Below are 20,762 nucleotides of genomic sequence, written 5' to 3'. Positions count from 1 at the left end.
GATCATTCAAGTTTGAGGGGTGACAAAGCTGCGTAATGATGATGGTTGCCTGGTCAAGGTACTGAGAAGACAGGCTGGAGGACCAGTGGACAAGTAGGGTATTGCTGCAGTCACATCACAAATATAAGCTTTCAGAAACCACATTGCAAAGAAATAAGTTTTTTATATCACTGGTGTTGCTACCCAACTGGGAAAAAACAGCCATCACCATGAGTCTTATTTGACCAGTAGCCAAAGACAGTTTTGAATAGTTGCTATCGATGAACAGCTCATAATAAATTTTAGCTGTCAAAAAATTATGGAAATATTTAAGTATATTTCTGAGAAAATGGCAATCTGCTTATGGACAATCTGGGCAGGCTGGATATGTTGGATAAAGTATAAATTGTGAATCATAGTTGTTCAGCTCTTGTAATAGTCTGGAAGTCTCTTAGGATTTAAAGCAAGCTGAACAACTGACAATCTTGGAGGAATTCAAATGTGGTTTTATAATATCTGGTTCAATAGACTGAACTGGATCACTCTCACTAGCAATTATGTGTTTCACCAAGCATCTGGAAGCTTCATTGATGTTTATATTTTCCTGCAAGTGAAAGAGAAAGAGAGGTTGATTAGTCAATATTAATTACCCCATGCTGCATATTTCCTGTGCATAATTAAACTTTTCTCTAGGCAACATCAAATGTTACTTTCCTTAATAAACAGCTTTCAAAAATTGACTGTATTAAATAATGCTTACTGTAGCTTTTAAGTTAGTTAGGTTTTATGTATATTATGATTCATATCTCTTTTAAATTATACACAGAGCTCACTTTATTTTACCCCAAACTCTTGGTGATTTGATTGCTTCAATAAACTAAACAAATGCCAGAGGGATGTTAAAGACAGATGCCTGAAGGAAAGCTCCAGAGTCCATATCTGACTGCTTGAATGATGGTTACTGTGATTTTCAAATTATTAATTACCTATCAGCAATTACAGCCATCAATAGCACTTATTTTTTAAAGCCTTTTCCATGGTTTGCGGAAGATTTCTGTATACAATGCTCACATTGTATGACACCTGTGATGAACCAGATTCACTGAACAAATGATACAATCTCAAATTATTCACAAAACAGTAAAAAAAGTTCTATCTTTCTGAGTCCTCATTTTTTGTTGAGGTTGACTTATCTCCAATGTACTGCTTCAGAAGAGATATATCACCACTGGTTTCATTTGTAAGACAGAAATTCTCACCCTAGGGGTTTAGAACGAAACGCAAAGCATGTCTTTTTCTACATGTGCCTTACTTCAACAGCACATTTAACTTGCAGCAACCCTTACTCTGTTTGTAGAATAAGCAAAGCTGAAACAACCTGATCAGTGAGACACAGCTCAGCACAGCATACAAAATAAGCAGTAATGCTGAGTAAGGATTTTTTTTTAATGAGAGCCACCGATATGTTTGGACTGAAAAGTCAGGCTTTCTGGCACAAAAGACACTCTTCTACTCTAACTATTGGCATTGATTACTTATTTTATATGATGGGAGATAGAAACCTCACTGCAGCTTCAATCTTCTGGGAAATCATATCACACACCCACATACATACATATAGAAATCCATACAAATATATATGTATGTATTTATGTATATGCACATACTCCTCTTGTTCCATAAAGATTATGTTTTTGTTTTCAATCTAAGATTTCCCAGGTTTCCAAGCTGAATCTGGATGGAGCCTGTTGTACTGAGACCATAAACAGCCATGCACACAATGCCGTGAAATCTACCTTCAGCAAATGCACAGCATCAATTCAGCATCATTAATAAAATAACCTGTAAAATTTTAACATGCGAAACATTTTTTTTTGCATGTGAATGTTCAAAAAAAGTCAGATGAGATGTTTAAGTATGAAGTTCAGATATAAAAGAAAGAAACCAAAGTATACGTGTGTACGTTTCAGTAGACATGGTACAATTATATGAAGATCAAATGCTAAAATAATGGATTCTGTGAGGCTGATTTCTAATCCCCTTGAAATCAACAGCAGAGCTCCACAAACTCCATTGACCATCCCCTTGCACCACAGTAAAGAGCTGAAATCTGGGGATCTAACTGAAAATGTTAATTAGTACCAAGATTTCACAGGTTTCTTCAAGTACACAAGTGAACTTAAATATTTGATCTTTGGCCTGTAAAGAATATCAGTTGGTTGTAAAAACCCAAATCTTTAGACAAGTCATTTACATACTAACCCCTAGAAAGTAATACAGAGCTGGGAATTAGCTCCGTACTGAGATGTTAAAATGTTACTGTATCACGTGGCGCTCTCTGACCAGACAAGCAAATTCCTCAAGCATGTACCAAAAGTCTTTTTCAGAACACTGTGAAATTTTATTAGAAAAAATAGACAATGAAAACTATCTCTCAGTACTGCTTAGAAAGCTGAAGACAAAACAGGATTGTTAAATGCACAAAACCACAGAAGTAAAAATCTTTCGTGTTGTGTTTTCTTTTATTAATGGACTGAGAAGCATTTCATTTACACATGTGCTACTTCTCTCTTGGGATGGCAGCATGCATTTTTTCAATAATGCCTTAGGGACTATCTGAGATTGTGCCCAAATTGATTAATTCAGATGTATTAACAGAAAACCTCTTTGTCAGAGGCTTAAGATCAGCATTTTATAAGAGTGGGAAAGGGGGAAGAACAAAAGCATAAAATGGGTATAGGTGGACATCCCTCATCCCCACTGGTGATGGATGGAAGTCCATGTGCCAGACCCGAACCTAAAAATTCAGAAGGAAAAACCAATGCTGCTTTACTTCAGCCAGAACTCAAACCAAAGTGAAATTGAATTAATAAACCTCTTTTTAAACCTCTATAGCTTTTGGGGGGAAGAAAGCCAAATTTGAACATGCAAGTATTGTTTTGACATGAAAAGTCAAAATATTTACTTTTGGGAATATGAAAATTAAAAGCTTCTCTTTTTAAAAAGCTTTTTAAAAGCATTGCTCTTTCTCCTTTTTAATGAAAGTATTTACCAATTTTGACCCATATTCCTTATTACATTGTTAATTGCATTTTAGATTGAGTTTGCTGTTTCCTTGGTAGGTGTCTGTCCAGATCTCCTGAATATCTGTGAAGTGGGATTAGGTACAGATAGAGATCATCCCCAGCTCTGGCCATTCCTCCTGAAAAGGCTTCTGCTTTCGGTCCATGCCCACCTTCCTCTCTGCCAGAGCACCATCCCTTCAGATGCGCCTGCTGAAGTTTACGTGACTGTGCTTTTACTTCTTCAAGCAAAATGTGCCAGTTTGCGAGGATTCACTATTTAAAGCGTTTGCATCCACGCGATCAAAATTTAGCCTTTTGTTCTGTATGAGAGGAAAGGAATAACAAGTCCTGTCCGTAGTGTGTGTTGGATCGGAGAGGCATCTTCTCGTCCTGAACATCTATATGAACTGTCTAAGCTGTGTGGATGAAAATTTCTGCCAGGGTACAAGGGGAGCAAGAGAAGGAAGGGTGACCCCAGCAGACAGCACAACTGTTTTTTGAGCTCGTGTCTAGCTCCAGCCTTCTCCCATGGTTCAGACGACAACCGGTACGTGGTACGGATGAGAAGTGCCATGCTAAGTCACTCACTGCAAGGAGCCTGTGCTCATGTCAATAAAGCAACTCCTGCTGTCCCAGCCCTGTGCCTTGACCACTTGCTTTCTGATGCTACTATCGCCTTTTGTTACAACCCTAATCCTCCGGTGTCAACTCCCGTGTCCTAGGTCTGTGGAACAGACATTGCTGTATTCTGGTCTGTCTAATGAAATATTGATTTCTGCACCTCTCCTTCTACAGTGTGTTTTGCAAAAGAAAAATCAATATTCTGCTAGGCAGCGAAGCAGCTGCAGACAGTAGAAGGTGATCTGCTATCCAAACACAGACACCCAGAGACCTGGTAATTTTAGAGAGCAGGATGTGTTGAAAGGCAATCTAGGGAAGGACAGAGAAAAAGGAGCAGGTGAAAATCCACCCAACAAATCACAGTATAAGATTGGACAGAGAGGAATAATCACAGACAACCTACTAATTGTACTGAAACATGGAAACAGCTCCAATTATGCCTAAAAATAAAATCAATTATGTTTCAAAAAAGAAACAAAATATAGGTGAGGTGACAGAGTGAAATGATGTCTTTCAGTGGGTCTCTATGTTGAAATGCCTTAACTGTCATCTCCCTTATGGCTTTTGTTCTACACAGAACACCACAGGAAACGCAATGATTGCTGCAGTTCACAGTTTTTTCTTTCTTGTTTCATTTTGTTTTGTTTCATTTTGTTGCCTTGCCTTGCCTTGCCTCTTCTCTCTCTTCTCTCTTCTCTTCTCTTCTCTTCTCTTCTCTTCTCTTCTCTTCTCTTCTCTTCTCTTCTCTTCTCTTCTCTTCTCTCTCCTCTCTTCTCCTCTCCCCTCCTCTCCTCTCCTCTCCTCTCCTCTCCTCTCCCCTCATGTCCCTTCTCTCCTTTTCCTGTTTTTACTAACTTCTTTTCATATTCTAAGCAAATTCTTTAGGTCATACTGAGGGGCCTACTTGCTGGAGCCACTTCTGAACATCAAGATGTTCAGGGGTTATCTAGCTCTTGACACGGTACTAGATGCACCTGTAGTGCTGTATCTTGTTTTCCAGCCTTCTCTGAGGTCACTTTTACCTTCACGGTTCTCCACATACGGGGTAAGGTCTGTCTACCTATATTACTTTTAAGGCTGCTATTACTCAGCACTGCATCTTTGATGTGTTTATCTACACAGCGTCTTTCTGTGATAGGGAAGTGCTGCTATGGCCATTTATTAAATTGAGAAAAAGCAGAGCCCCAAACAGAGGAAACTGGATGAAACCTGGTCCAGCACATGGTGGCTAGTTGGAAAGGGGGAGATGGCATAGTTTGAAGTCTTCTCATGATAAGGTAGGAACACAACACCTTTCTTTCCCAAGGCTCATGAGGTACTTTTTACTGCAAAAAGGAAGGATCTTACCCATATTACAGTGCCTTTGTTGCCATCAGTCCTCTCTTCCTGCTTTTGCTACTTCTCACATGGACATCTAGATTTAGCATGCTAGATTTTAGGAAACTCTTTTCCTGGGCATCTCCCCTTGCCCTGTCCCCTGAGGTGCTTAACCCATTTCTGTGACTTTCGTGCCTCAGTAAGTCCCGGCACCTGAAAGACACTATCATCACAGTCAGTGATGCAAGAACTGAGTTGTGAATCCAGCCCTAGACGACTTACCCTGCATCAACCTGCCAATACCTGCCAGAGCAAGGACCTGAACCCATCTCCTGAGATGATGTCTGACTACTTGAGTCAGTCTTTCTCCTGACCCCATCAAGAAGGAATGCAAGAGTGAAAATCACCACATGCTACTCTTTATTTTATTACCAAACAAAGCAAGGCAAAGAAAATAACTCTGAGCAAACTCTGAAAGCCAGAAAGGAACACTGGAAGACACAAATGAAATTACAGTTTGCTTTGTAGATCGATCTCCTTCAAATGTATCTTTTCAAAGGGCAGTTTTATGGAAAGGATAGCAACTCAGGGCAGGGAAGGAGAGGTGCATGATTTAAAACCTTTGAACCTATTGCTATGGGAAATAATGTCGTATTCTTGTAATGCAACAATCAACTGAAGGGAAAATAAATACTTTGTTGAATGTGTCTCAAAGCAGTACACAAGCTCAGCAAGCCTCTTTGCATTCTGGATTGCCTTCCCCCTTATCTGTCATCTCTAATGCAGATGCAGTACATTAACATTTAGAGCATTCCATTTTAATATATGAAATAAATCCCCTCAGACTAGCCTTGCTCTTAGCTCTTTACAGAAGAAAAAAGGCCTTTGCTAGTTTTATGGGCCTGTCTCACTTCCAGATGAAATTTTTCTTTCTCTGCCATGCAGGTATCTTAGATTTGTCTGTCTGCTTTCTAGTATAAAACTGCTCCCTTTCTACATTTGAGTAGTTTCTTTCTCTGACTGAATATGATGCTTCTGAGTCTTATGTTGAAAGCCAGGGTGAAGAACAACGTGTATGCAGGCATAGCTACCTAACGTGGGCACGTGGGGAGGTCTAAGGCAGCGCCGCGTAGAGACGTGACCTTGGACTCTACTACTGGAGTTGAACGAAATCGGCTTCTCTTACATAAACATTTACAAATTCTGAAATATTCAGGTATTAGATGGGAACCGAGTGAGAAACACGTAGCTTCCACATTTTATTTCTATAATGCACTAAAATCCAGGAGCAGGGAAATGACTTTCAAGTTGTTTTAACCTGCGCTCCCCTGGAGCAAGCAATCTGAGGGAATGACTCCACACATTCCCTTAGCAGAGCTCCCTTGGAAACTGCTGGCAGCAGAGCCTTATTAAGAAGTTGTGCTGTATTGCTGTGGTTGTGTTTCTCGAAAAACACAACCATACAATTTAAAAGCCAACCGGATGCATGAACATGAAATTCATGGATGTGAACTGCTGTGACTGCAACCCTGAGAACAAGATAATTTCTGTGATTGCATTATTATAGCTTGTTGAATATTCTGCAACAAAATTGTTTGACTAAATGACCTTCCAACCTCTAAAATTTTGTGATTCTGTGAATTTCCAGCTTTGGCCAGCACTAACTAACGTATTTCATAGAAATGATCCAGAGAGCTATAGGACAGCTCTAGTACCTGTAGGACAGTCTGAATCAACTCCTTTTCTTTTAGCTACGGGAAACAAACTCTGCAGAGGATTCTGCACAGAGTGACTGTATATCTGACCTGAAAGCTTCTGCCTTAGGTGTCAGCTTCATTTCTTGGTTTATGGCAGAAGCTGAAATATCTTCTAGGGCTCTGTGCAGTGAGATTGGTTAGACTTTTTTTTTTGAGTGAATTAAAAAGACAATGTAGGAAGCCATACATCCCTAACTGGGTCTGGCAGTCTTAAATGGATTGCTTTAGTTTCAGTTACCAGATCAGCAGATTAGCTGTAGTGTGTCAGCCTAATTCAAATACATGTCCAAACCTCATTTGTCTATATGGAAATGTAAACCACATATCCTGTTCCTCTGCAAGTCTACTGTATAGCTTGGTTTCTTCAACTTCCATAATAATTGTCTAGCCAGAAGAACTGAAGAATTTGTGATTTAAACAAGGGCTAGTAGAGCTTGGTTTGTTCACAGAGCTCACTGGTCAGATGAGCAGATTTGCTGTCCTTGATTTGTGGAAGAGGCTGGATCAGAGGAGAGAGTGACTTTTTGGAGGTCACCCCGTAGATCAGTGTCAAAGAGGACTCCTGACTCCTAGTTCGGCATTTGGGCACTATGACATACTGTGGACTGCCTGTCAGACAAAATCTGGAGAAAGAACATGTTATTATCCAGGCCATGATGCTCAGCAGACAAGGAGCCATGTGCTTCACCTACTTCAGTAAGGATCTGAAAAGCACAGCTACCAGCCCTTCTGGGCAATTTGGACAAAATGTGAATGTTTTTTCACCTAATTCTGTATTGCTGACAGCAGAATTACAGTGGGGAAAAGAGGAACTCATGCATAATCACAGCACAGCTATGGTCAGTTGTAAGGTATTTCAAGCTATTTCTGCAGTAGGTATTTTCAAGCCCGTTTAGTTTTGCCTGGCTGTCTGTTTTGACGCACAAATTCCGTTTTCATTATAAAATGATAATAAGCTTGAAATTGCTGCTTTTCTAATCCAGGTCAAAAGCTCACCTCTTTGAACTAGGAATGGTGCTGAAAACAGTTTAAAGGCTTGGAAATGTGAGTGGAGCTCTCAGCTACTCTGGCCACATGCTGGATAATTAAATGTGTGACAGGAAGGAGAAATTTCCTTCCTTTAAAAAAATGCATCTTTCACAATAGTTGTGGTCATGAAATTTATTAAAGAATTTACTATTAAGGGTTATTTTGTGACTATCTGAGGATGTGCCTTTCAGACTGCAATCAATATGAGCAAACTAAATACTCATATATAAAAGAGACCAGGCTCCCCACTGGATATATGGCAATACATATAACTTGTGACTATACTACATTGTCCTGTTGCCCAACAAGGCCCTTCTTACATGGCAAACTATCAGAACAAATTCTTCTGTCTTTGTAGGGAGCGGAAAATTGGAACAGGCTGAGTATTTCCTTTAGATTAATGCAAGAATCAAAACTAATACATGAGAATGCATTAGGTGGCTCAAATGTTTTATATTGAAGTTAACTTAAGAAAAACAGCACCAGGGAATAATAGGGTGATGTTTTTTGGTGTAATCTGCCAGTGCTATGGACAAAAAATTCAGACCATTGACAGCTTGAAATATGGTAGGTACATATACAGCATGCTACTTTCTGCAAGGCAACCAGAACTAAGATGTATTTTTATAAGCAATCACCTTTGTTTTCCAAAATGCATAAATCAGATTCAGTTTGCTCTGAAGGCTATAACATTTCCAAGCACGTCTCCAGAAAACCTCTGGAGATCTAATTATTCCAGGATACCGCAAAAAGAAGTTATTACTTATTTGAACTGCTAAAACTGCTAGCTGCAATATGATGACTTCTCTGTCAGTGTTATTCTGCTCAGAAAAGAGTTTCTATTCTCTATAGCAAACATAGCTAGGTTTTTATTTTCCCCAGACCTGAGTTCAATTATTTAATATGCCCTAGGCTGAGAGTATACCAGGTACATGTAACATTCAGTATTTTAAAATAGCAGTAATAACAACTTTTGTTTAGAAAATATGTGTAGGTTTTAGTTCAGAACTTCGACCAAGTGGGGAAATTATTCTGATCTAACTTAGCCTAAATGTTGTGATTCTGCCGTCTTTAGTGGAATTACTCTTCTTTGCATCATTTTAGTCAGGAGCCTCCAGTTCTGGGTGGAAATCAGGTGTGTGGATTGCAGAGTAGCAGATCTTTGCCTTCAGTCTATAGCAGCAGAGAACAATCTGATGACAGCCACGTGTCCCAGAGTCATGTGTCCTCAGCTCTCTCTGCTCCCTTCACAGTGGCTTTTGAAGACAAGTCTTGTCATAGCTGGATTTCTTTCTGTTTCTGCAGGATTGCACTGGTAACCTGAGGACTGCTTGGGTTTCTGACTTAAATAAAGTAAGAAGGATCTAGATATTTCCTTTGTTTAAGATAAATCAAAATCTTAATTCTATGTGGCTTAGAAAAACTTGGAAAACTTTTCATCTGTTGTGACTTTTTAAAAGTTTACATGTCTTTTATACTTCCATAATTATGCCTAAGACAGGCTCCATCATCACAGTAAAACCTCTCTGTGGCCTTTAAAATTGTTTGTACATTCATTCTCTGTCATGACCTGCAATGGCCCTTTGCACAATAAATGTGTTTGTTCTTTTTAAGAGATGGACAGGTGCTTGCTGGGGACTGATGTATGGAATTCATGGTACAGATTCCTTTCTCATAGGCCAAAGAGCAGTGATCAGCTGTTTGACTTTTAGAATCCAAACCTAAAATAATGAAACTGTGGTCCTGTATCCTTCAAACAACGGCCCATCCTGTTCCCTCTCATTCTCTTTGAAAGTCTTTCAGAGGGAGATATTTTAAAACAATTTGTTACTCATTTCTCTCCACATGATTTTTGTGGTGGTTTTGCCTTCAGGCCTCAGTTTTCAATGAATTAGTTCTTGTCTCCAGCAAATGCAGACTCACGTACATATCAGAAATGAAGAAAAAGTAATTCTGAAGAAAACAGCCATACAAAGTGTTACACATCACTGGTGAACTGGATCCCAAATACTCACAACCAGGTATTTCATGTTATTTGTGGCCTGAAAGGCAGTTACACACCTGATAGAATATTGGAAAGAGCCAGAATCTGTAATCCTTATACAAATAATAATAGTTTGTCCTGTAATAATCCCCTAACTCTGCACTTGTTCTACTGACAGCTGCCATTCCAAATGCTTCACTCTCTGGGTTTTGGTTTGGTGTTGGTTTTTTTTCTGGAATAGTTACCTTTCTGCCATAATTATCATGAAGAAGCTGATGTAAGAGATCTTGGCCTCTTTCTTAAACCAGAACTAGACACTGTCCATAGTAAAATTTAGGTTATCCTAGAAAGGAACACTGGATTCTGGTGGCCTCACCCAGCACAAATCAGCAGAGAACCACAGACCTGAATTCAAAGCAGGTCCTGCATATGCAGGAATAGGAAGCACCCTGTTTGTACAGCAAGGTAATTTACACACTGACCTAGACCAAAATGTCTCCCTAAAACGGCATTTTGAAGAAACAGTGACTAGTTTTGAGACCCATTCAGTAGGAAAGCAAAGACACTGACCACAAAGACACAGAATCACAGAATCATGGAATGGTTTGGGTTGGAAGGGAACTTTAAAGGTCATCTAGTCCAACCCCCCTGCAATTAGTCCAACCCCCCTGCCATGAGCAGGGACATCTTCTACCAGATCAGGTTGCTCAGAGCCCCGTCCAGCCTGACCTTGAACATTTCCAGGGATGGGGCATCGACCACCTCTCTGGGCAACATGTGCCAGTGTTTCACCACCCTCATCATAAAAAATTTCTTCTTTATATCTAGTCTGAATCTACCCTCTTTTAGTTTAAAACCATTACCCCTTGTCCTATCATAACAGGCCCTACTAAAAAGTCTGTCCCCATCTTTCTTACAAGCCCCCTTTAAGTATTGAAAGGCTGTAATCTCAGCCCAGAGCTCATGCAATGCTTGAGGCATTCTAGGACATGCTGCTAGTCACCTGCTGTTACTTCTGCTGATTACAAGTGAGACGTCTAAATATTAGTGCTTAAAGGAGTCAGGACCAGAAAATAAAATACAAGTATACAATTATACACTCCAAAGGTTCTTAAGTCACTTTCATAAAGTGTTTAAAGGAAATTAAACAATTGAATGTAGCATTTTGGCTTTCAGTCTACTAACAATCTAGGTCAAACCAGAGCCAAACTGTTTACATTTAAAGCATCTAAATGTTTCCCAGAGCTGTTAATGATGACACCAGCTTTCATGATCGGAGAATGCAATAAACACAATATCCATTGAACTGTTGTGTTCAAATGAATATTTTACATGCCAGCACTCCAAATCTTGCATGCACTGAGATTATCTGAGAGATCTCAAATTGGTATACAGGACCACTGTACCTTGGACCTTTATACTCTGAAAGTCCCAGTGCCCTTTCTGATTTTTATCTCAATTTTCTTATAGGCACCCAGGAAATCTGTACTAAGGCAAGGAATTGAACCTCAGAGCAGCTCATTTGGCACTTTGACCACTGATCTTTCCTTTCTCCCCAGATATGTGATTTTTTTGAAAAGGCTTTTGAGAATGAGAGCTTACAACTGTAAACATCGTACAAGCGCTACAATAGACTGACTTTTTTTCTGGAATCTAACACAATAAAGCTATTGTCTCAAATCAGCATTTCTCAGGCAAAGTGGTTATATAAATATTTATAGATAATATTCACTGTTAAGAATTACGAAAAGTATCCTCATATCATTCATAAGAGGTGGCTTTTTTGCCTCGGCAAAGGTCGTCTTCTTCCACAGGCTATTACACAGTAAGTTGTTGACCACTTACATCCTTTACTGCTGGCCTATCATATTAGAGCAGCTGCATTTCAGAACGTTGCATATAGTTTGCTTTGGAATAAAAGGCCTATAAGAAATAGAAATTTATTAATTTACAAATTCATCTTTAATTAATTCCACCAAGAAAGGAGCTTTGCAAGGTACACATTTTGACCAAATGAACTATTGTAGGAACCAGTTTCTCTGTACTTGAAGAAACATTTAAAAAGAAATGAAAACATTACCTTGGCTGATGTTTCAAACCAGCCCACGAATCCATTCTCTTTGCAGAACTGATCCATCTTGATGCCGTTGTTCATAAGAACATCTATTCCCTGGTCGCATTTGTTTGCTAAGAGGACTGTCGGCACAGGTTTACCATTTGGAAGAACCAACTTAGAGTCCAAATCCTCTTTCCATTTTGTCACTGCTTCAAATGTTGCAGGTCTTGTAACATCAAAGACAATAAATGCCCCCATGGCCTCTCTGTAATATACTCTGGTCATGTTTCCAAATCTTTCCTGACCTGTGATGAAGAAAGTAGGAGGGGAAAAAAACCACCACCTTGTAAAAATCACTGCTTCCAATCTAGGTCAATATTTCACATAGCAGGTTTTCTAAGAGAACATTACTGAAGGTAGAACTTCATTTTGTAAGTCACTGGAAAGCTACCCTTTGTCTAAATAATGGTAAGTACCATGCCAGACTCATTTGTATGAAAATGCAAGAGAGTATAGCATGAAAAAGGAGTTTTAAAGCAAACATCCAAGGGAATTTAATAATTCTATGACAAGCTTGAACTTCAGTGTACAGTCTTATTAAGCTGCCAGATTTCTAGGTCTGTGGACAGCACCAAGAGTCTTGGTGTGCGTTAAAGGACTTTAAAAAGGAGTCAGAAAAAATCTAGGTACCAGATTGCAAGCTCCTTGATAATATGGTATTTTGTGGGAAACATGTTAACACAACTGATCTGCTCATGCATGAAGAGGATCCTGCATATTCTCATGCAAGTGATAATAATCAACAGTAACATAATGAAGCTCTGGAGCCACACCAGACATTAGAGTCATTATGAATATAGTTTTACTGGCAAACTAAAACACAGAGGTGAGAAAGGTGAATTTAAAGCCTTAGAAACGTGGAAAGTATTCCAAGAAATAGCACAGCAGTAGCGATATGAAGAGCTGTATTGCTCCAGTGAAAAGATCTGGGAGGAGATGTTTCACACTAGATCTGTTCAGAAGCTTTATGGTTTTATTTGCTGAATTCAGAGTGTTTTCTGGGAAGTTATTTACAGTATTTTTGTGAACTAGCAATATATTATTATATTCAAATATGGACATTTGTAAATATCTATCATTTTATATGATTAGCAGTGTAAAAAATTAACACACTTGATGTCAGGATGTGGTATGTTGGTCAGCAGTGGGTTTGTTAATATATATGCTGTTTGCATGTAACTTTGAAAAAATGTTTCCAAGAATGGAAATAAATTATACGGAATTTTTCTTGAAGTGAAAAAATAGAATTTCCATTCTATTGTCTACTATTCTATTTCCATTCCATGTCTACTGCTGAGATGTGATCCAAAAAAAGAAGAATTATAAATTCCTGAAACATCTCATGACAACAGCAGCCTTTAAGCAAGACAATTATTGCATTTAACCATATGTTTCATAGCTGAGAAAAGGTGCTATGAGAGCAGACAACATCCAATGGAAACCTGTTTCTAACCTTATTTTTTCAACGTGCATAATTTTGAGCAGGTTAGGAAGACAAGAAGATTGACGGTCTGCCTCTGACCCTAGGAAGGTTACCTGTGGAGGTTTTATCTGATGGAAATTGTGCTGTCAGATGTAAGGCTGGGATGAGAACTGAAGAGTGCTGATCACTGGGCTTTTAGACCATGCAGTTTCATTTAATGGAAATAGCACTGAGTGCACTTACGGGGTCAGCACCATCTGTTTGTGATGTTTATCTTTGGTTTTATGTGCTAGCTGTTGCAGCAAGGAGAAAGTCATTCACATGGTACAGAAACCAAAAGTGGATGTCTGTCTTCTCCAAATTCATGTTAGATTTTTTTTTTACCTTAAATAAACACTGTGTTCCATTGATAAAGCAAGATAGAAATATATCATTTCTGGGAAATATGAGGTCATATTGAAAATTTCTTATGGCTATCCTTTATTAAAATGTCTTATGATTCCTATCAGTGGGCTAATCAGATGAATGGCTAAGTCATGTGCTGTTCCATAATCTCCTTGTTGAGTAATTTTTTTTTTCATCTGCAAGAAGGTGCCTTCAAACAAAAGTCAAGGTCTGATCAGAAACTTAGCAGTGAGGCAAGCAGCAACATAAATAATTAGGTTTTAATGCATATTGTATTTCAGTGATACTTTATACTTCTCATGCAAAGTTCTTGAGATGTTTGCACTGTAGATGATGTAAGAACAGTTAAACTTGAGCCTTACACATGTTCATTGGGACACAGATCTCAAAGATAGGTGGGATATTGTCATAGAAGAAGAACTAAATTATTAATTTGCAGCATAAAATCATTCATCACAAACAATCAAAGTTATTAGAGGAATAAAAGGCTCTTATGATGTGATCTTCTGGCTAGTAGTGGCTCACAAAGTTCTGACAAATGGTATGCCACTGATTCTTCCTCCTGCTTCCAGCTGCTTTTGCAGATACCTAGGTTTTTCACTGCACAGAAAAGCCACCATGTTTGTAAAAGCAGCTTTATGCAGGAGGACAAAGCTCACCAATTTCCATCATCAATCACTTCAAAGAAAGAGAAAGAATGGAGCTGCTGGTTGAATAAAGTGCCTAAACCCTTTTTGAAGTGGTCTTTTTCCCCATCAGTTGCAATTAGTACATGAACACACTTGGCATAAAGACATTATGCAACTTTGAAAGGAAAAAGAGGTAGTTTGTAAATCACAGACTTTTAGTTTTATGTCATTTGCATAATGGCTTTACTTTTATTTAATTTACATTGTGAAAAAAGTGATCTTTGGTGTTTGCATTGTGCTTGGAGAGCTAAATATTGTGTCTAAGGATCCAGAAGGACTCTTTTTTCCAAAGATTCTCCCTTACGTGAACAAGTACCTATCTTAATAGATGAGGTTCCTAAAACTTTTTCATTTAGCAGAATTACTCATAAAAATAGGCACTGTTTGATGTATTGAAGGTGTCAGAATCTGGCCTTAGGTTTTCAGCAACACAATGGCTTAGGCAGTAATTAGGCTAGAAAATAGATGAACCATTAGGTATCCAGCAGTATCTTGCAGGCAGCCTTGAACATTAGAATCTGCTTTATTGCAAGAGGGACTGGGGAAGATGGGTTTTGCTCTTCATTGGAAAGGTCAGAAAACTGTGAAGTGTTTGTTTGATCTAGCCCATGGTACTTTACTGCATCCCTTGCAAGGCCGCTGACATTTGGCATCAAATCCCATGAGTCTGATGGCCTTTGCCCATTGAGACAGTGCTTTACGTTGGGATTCATCAGCCCTAACTTAGGTTCCAAAAATCAGCTAAGATTAGGGTCCCTTTGTAGTCAGAGACTGAGAAGAGATATCTAGAGGGCATCTGCTAAGCAAGGATAGACATTTAAGAGTGGTCACATAAGCTTCATTATGGAGGTATTTAATCTCTACCCTCAACCCCCTGGAGAGCCCAGGGTGAGTAGCTTATACTGAGATGGTTCAGTACCAGATGTCTAATTGTTAAACCAGATGAATCCTACCCCATTTTGAAGTGAACCCAGTGAGACCAAGGTGCCAAAGCAACAATATTTCCATTAAAGGGAAGAACTCCCTGTCTGAATGACACATACCTGCACATTTATCCTAATCTCAGTGGCACCTCTGCAGCAGGGAAAGGTATCATTTCATGGGCTTAAAGCCATCAACAGCTGAATTTTCATAGTTTATAAAAATGCACCCCACACAAATTTGCCAGCATGACTTGTACAGAAATCTAAAATTTTCACTAACCACTATCATCTCTGACAAAGTTACAAAAACTAATGATAAAGTGCTAAAACTCAGATAATTTCCACTGTCTCAACCACAGTATCTGAAATATAGTACAAGACAAAAATTGATTAAAACTGCCTAATTCTCCATTTTACAATGGGTTTTACTTCTTGCCGCCATCCCCCATCCTAAGAGGCAAAAGCTTCTGAGAACCGCCACGCTTTACAGAGGGCTTTTAGCCAACAATGAGAAGCTGGAAATTGTGGAGAAGATTTAAACGTTTTTTACCTTTCACTTTAAAATAACTATCAGAATTTTCACCCCTGAATTCAAGTCATTGCCTTTATGGATTGAAACTTAAGCAAGCCTTGAGGTGGTATTCACCACCCCAGAATGTGGGAAAAGCAGGCTGTCAGAAGGATCAGGCCCACGGATCCCACCACAAATCTATACTGAAATAAAAGCACCACAGCCAGGGACTTATTTATGTTTGCAGAACAGTAATTTCAAGGTAACTTAGCCTAGAAATCACCATGACTATCTTATTTATGCATATGTACTGCAATGCTTAGCAGCCACTAAAAGCCTAAACTGCTGAGGATGTGCTGTGCCTGGCATTAGTGAACAGTCCGTTTACTCCTTCTGGAGCATAATAGTCTTAAAAACTTCACAACTGCAGAGACATTTGCCTAGATCTGTGCAAAGACTGCCGTTCCCTAAAGTGAAAGTTGCAGGGAAAGGGAAAAAACTGTTCTTTCACCACTGGTATTGCGTGGATGTCTCCAATGCATTGGTCCAACTCTTTATGAGATGAGAACCAGCCTTGCAAAAGCAAACCAACGCAGTTTTGGTAGCAACGAATACTCCAGCCCACCCATACGCAGCGGGAGGGGTAATGGTGATGCTGACACGGCTGCGAAATAAGTGGCAGGGGAGGGCGAAGGCTCCGAGGTGCCGCTCTCTGCCCTCCGCAGAGCTGCTCCCTGCAGTAAATCTGCCGCTAAAGCTGGTCAGAGAAATCTCAGGGCTGTCTGGACACGAAACACAGACAGCAGCACTGGGAGCAGCCTTGCAGAGAAGTGAATAGCAAATGCACCCGGATCTGCTGTCTGCAAGAGTTGGTTTCTTCAAAAGCGGTCCCAGCCTGCATCTGCAGGGTCGCCCTCACCACAGCAGCCTTCTTCAAAATAGGATCAGGAGTTTCTTTTAAAGCTTTCCTTCTAACAATCTGTCAATGAATCTAAAGGACACTCGTACAGAGGCAGCAGAAAAGATAAGGAAACAACAACAAAAAAAATTTGACTGAGGAGCAAGATTTGAAGATGTATGACACAGCAGTAGAGGTGATGGCACACTTCAACAGGGTCATGAACAGCAGAACTGAGAATTTGGGACATTCAATGAAATAAAGTGGAACTGTCGTGAGGAAATTAAAGACAAGGAGAATTTTACCATGTGTATCTCCTCCCAAATGCAACGGTGAAAATTCAGTCACTTGAAACTTAGACACTTCACTGAATCAGACATAAATTCATAGATATTAATGCCATTGCATTGTTACAGATATCATAACATCATAAACCATGAAGTTTTGTCCAATTATTCCTAACACCCATAGCTTCAAGAATATATTATCTGTTAAAAAACCCCAAGTCTTAATGTAATATTATGTGATGCAGAACCCACCTTACCCCTGAATTAATTTTTCTAATGCTTAGTTATCCTTACTGTTTAGCATTTATGTCTCAACTAAGTAAATGCAGTTTCAGCATTTAGCTATTAGATCTTACTATAGTTTTGTTTACCAAATTAAAGAATACAGAAAAATATGTTACAGAAATATAAACTACATTTAAATATGAAACAGGATGGCACCAGATGAACCAAATTTGCTTTTTCTTCTTATGTCTGTAATGGTAAACAAGGGTAAAATCCTTGGTCCTACCACGGCTGGAGTATGTCGCTCCTCCCATGAAGTCACCATGTATGTAAATACTACTAATAATGTGGATAATCTTGAGACTAGTTTTACTCAAAACCTCTTTGAGAATATTATTTCTAGATTGTTAAATAATTTACTACCCACTGATCCACACAGCAAAGTGCAAGGAAGACGATACATAACACTTAGTAGTAAGTTTACTGGCTGTATAATGGAGGGGGAGGAGAGGATGTAAGAGCTAAAATGATACCTGATATATACACACACACATATGTATTCATATAGTGATGCATTTGCAGCATTTGCTTCAATTCAAGATGTCCTGAATGCTAAGCCAGCATCCTCCAGCTTGGTTAGAGACTGAAAATTTATTGCTTTACCCCCAAAGATAAACATGACCTAATAACAGAGATTCTGCCAAAAGAGGGAGGATGTTCTGAGACCGGAGATTTTATTTTCCTCCCTCTTATCCTTGCCTATTTCTGTTTTGCAAGTGGTGATATATGACCAGCCACAGTCAGGATAAAACACTTCCATTCCCTCCATATTTCCAATCTGTTTTACTTTGCTTTCATTTTTAAACAACTTTTTTTTCTCACCAGCTAGATGCCTTATTCGTGATAACTTCTATGCCAGCGCCACGCTGATCTGAATTCAGCATGTTGCTTACAGAACCTATTTTCTCTGTATCGCCATCAACAGCTAAAGCTCCTTACACAGAAGTCATTAAAACTAAGACAGCAACTCTTTTTATTACCAGCCACTGTCTTGACCTTCACAGAGATGCTTTGAATTGAGCAATTCATATGAAATTTAGTACTATGCTGTAATTCTCTCTGTCATGTGTGATAACTCAGAAAGCATGCTAGTCATTCAGTACTACAACTTGGTGTAATTGCTTCTGCAGTCTGACTGAAAGCTACATCATATGATCCGCCAGCACATGATTAGTAGCGTAATAAATCTCTGAAACAAGGCATGCAAATACATTCTTTAAGTCCCTGATGCATTCAGAATTTACTATTAAATACTTTTTCTTATGCAGCAAAGTTTTGCTGGGCGTGTATGTATTTCTGGATATAATTGGTCACTGGTGAGCAATAAAAGCAATGCTTTCCCCATTATTCCAACTTTTAATAAGGAAAACCGAGCACACATGTATTTAATACCATAAAACCACAAGACTCTACTGATGTGCAAAAAAGCCTAGGTTATGCATGTTTTGCATAAAGCAGTGTTGTTGCATAAGTTTTAGTACCTTGGTGCCAAATTCAGAGCTCAGACATGAGGCAGCTAAGTGTAGAAGAAAGGCACTCCCTCCACAGATAAGAATGTCAGGAATTTTCTCATTTCACTAGTTTTACTCCTTGCTGCTCCAGACTAGATCACTGAACCCGCAGCTCAGGCCACAGGCTGGCACGGTTGCCTAACAGCTGATATAATTTTCACCTCTATTCCCTACTTAACAAATGTGACTTCTTAATTTAATTGAGTTTTAAAATGCCCTCCTTCTTGCTGTAAGCTATTGTGTTATAGCTGTACTTGGATTCCTACATACACTAAATAAAAAATGATTACTTACAGCATGCGAAATATGCCATTGAGATAAACTTTTATTTTGTGGACTGAATCAAAAATGATTAATTCCTAGCAAGGGGGGTGGCAAAAAAAGTTGTGGGTTTAATTGGAAGCCAAATACAAAACCCCCGAAGCACTGACAGCAACAATGTTGAGTCTGTATTTTTTAATTATGTAAGCATGCAAGGATAGCTGGACTTCTTTATTCTTTTTCTTTTCACACAGAGTAAATTATCTTTTTTTGCTTGATGTTGGAATAAGGACAAGTTGGAATAAGGACAAGTAAACATGAGTAAATACATTTTTAACAACCAGGATTATTGCCAAATAGAAACACTTCTCTTCAAAGCATGTCAGAAGTTGTTTACATTTCATTGGGCTGAAGAAGGAAGGTAGGAGAGAGAGGAAGGAAAGGAAGAAGGAAGGTATTTTGATAAAGTAACTAAGTGCTGCCTTCTCCTTATTTTTTAAACTATAAGAATAATTTTAACCATCTTATTGAATCCCTCATCTCTTCCACCAAATTAAACAGATGTAACAGGAAATTCTTGTTCCTCTCCCTCCCGTCACAGAGATCTGTTAGTCTAATGAGGCAAGCTGAACAGCAGCAGCTGCAGGGGAAGAATTGGGGCATTTGGAGAGAGGTGCCCGTGTCCCCGCATGTGTCTAAGGGCTTGGGAAAAAAGTCAGACGGGGCAGGTTTCAGTCTGGCACCCCTTGTTTGGGGGTCTGATGGCTTTAGGGAAACTCCAAAATTTCAACCTGCCCTTAAAAGTTTTCTTTCCTCGATCTCCTCTCCCCCACCGCATAGGCACGGGTAGTTTCCAATTAAAGATTAGTCCAAATGAACTTGGGTCTGTATTTTGTATTGTCTCTGGACGGGTTATGGGGCAAAGGGTTCTCCTCTGTACTCACCCGCAATATCCCAGAGCTGCAGCCGTACCACAGTCTCAGCATCCCAGCTCAGCACCTTCAACGCAAAGTCCACCCCGATGGTGGCCCGGTAGTGGGGGGAGAAGTTCTGGTGGACATAACGTTTGATGATGCTGGTTTTGCCTACTCCCAGGTCCCCGATCACCAGCAGCTTGTAGAGGTGCTCCTTCTGATTGTGCTTCTGCATCTTTCCTGCGGCTGCGGCTGCTCCCTGCGCACTGATTGCATGCTCTGCCCGAGGAATCCTGCCCGGCCGAGGGGGAGAGAGGGAGTGAGGAACCGGGGAGGGAAGGAGAGAAGGGAGGTGGAGGCTCTTTCCCTTTGTACGGAAGCAGGATCACCAGGTCCGGCAGGCAGCCCTGCTGGGAGATGAAGTAAGCAAGGGACTGGGGGAAGAAAGTCTCCCAGAAAGTTTTGTGTGTGTGTGCGTAAAGGTCAGCACGAGGTGTGTCTGGGATTAGTCTGGCTGCTGAAGACTTTGCAGGAAAATTCACGCAGCAGTCCTGTCCCTGTTTCACTCCTCACTGGGAGGACAGTGTTTCTGTTGTGTGCTAGTTTTACATACTTTTTTTAATCACCGTCTTCTTGGTGATAATTTATCACCCTATGCTTGTTTCCAGACACCTTTAAAATGCCAGTCACTGCAAAAAAGCAGAAATCTCCTTTCAGAGGTTTCACACCTCCGTTAAAGTGCAAAAATTAAACCAGTGTGACTTTAACTTTGGATGTGATTTGGTTT

The 20,762-nt window shown here is 39.6% G+C and overlaps 1 protein-coding gene across 1 annotated transcript; it reads right to left on the bottom strand.

Annotated features, from left to right (window-relative positions):
- Positions 1–352: 352 nt before the first annotated feature.
- On the bottom strand, positions 353–20,244 carry RAB38 (RAB38, member RAS oncogene family). The gene is made up of 3 exons (XM_010578252.1): positions 20,006–20,244; positions 11,833–12,113; positions 353–583 (listed from the first exon to the last, which is right to left on the bottom strand). Exons 1-3 carry the CDS (start codon positions 20,208–20,210, stop codon positions 431–433), a joined length of 639 nt encoding a protein of 212 aa, XP_010576554.1. The 5' UTR covers positions 20,211–20,244; the 3' UTR covers positions 353–430.
- Between the last annotated feature and the right edge of the window lie 518 nt (positions 20,245–20,762).

This window comes from Haliaeetus leucocephalus, unplaced genomic scaffold (assembly GCF_000737465.1).
Source record: "Haliaeetus leucocephalus isolate CR32 unplaced genomic scaffold, Haliaeetus_leucocephalus-4.0 Scaffold616, whole genome shotgun sequence".
NCBI classification, from domain to species: Eukaryota; Metazoa; Chordata; class Aves; order Accipitriformes; family Accipitridae; genus Haliaeetus; species Haliaeetus leucocephalus.
This window is presented reverse-complemented; position numbering and strand designations above follow the sequence as displayed.

Coding starts and splice junctions, on each gene's coding strand:
- RAB38 (XM_010578252.1), bottom strand. CDS start 20,210: ATGCAGAAGCACAATCAGAAGGAGCACCTCTACAAGCTGCTGGTGATC. Junction 12,114..20,005: donor GCAGCTCTGGGATATTGCGG/GTGAGTACAGAG, acceptor TCTTCATCACAG/GTCAGGAAAGATTTGGAAAC. Junction 584..11,832: donor GGTTTGAAACATCAGCCAAG/GTAATGTTTTCA, acceptor TTTCACTTGCAG/GAAAATATAAACATCAATGA.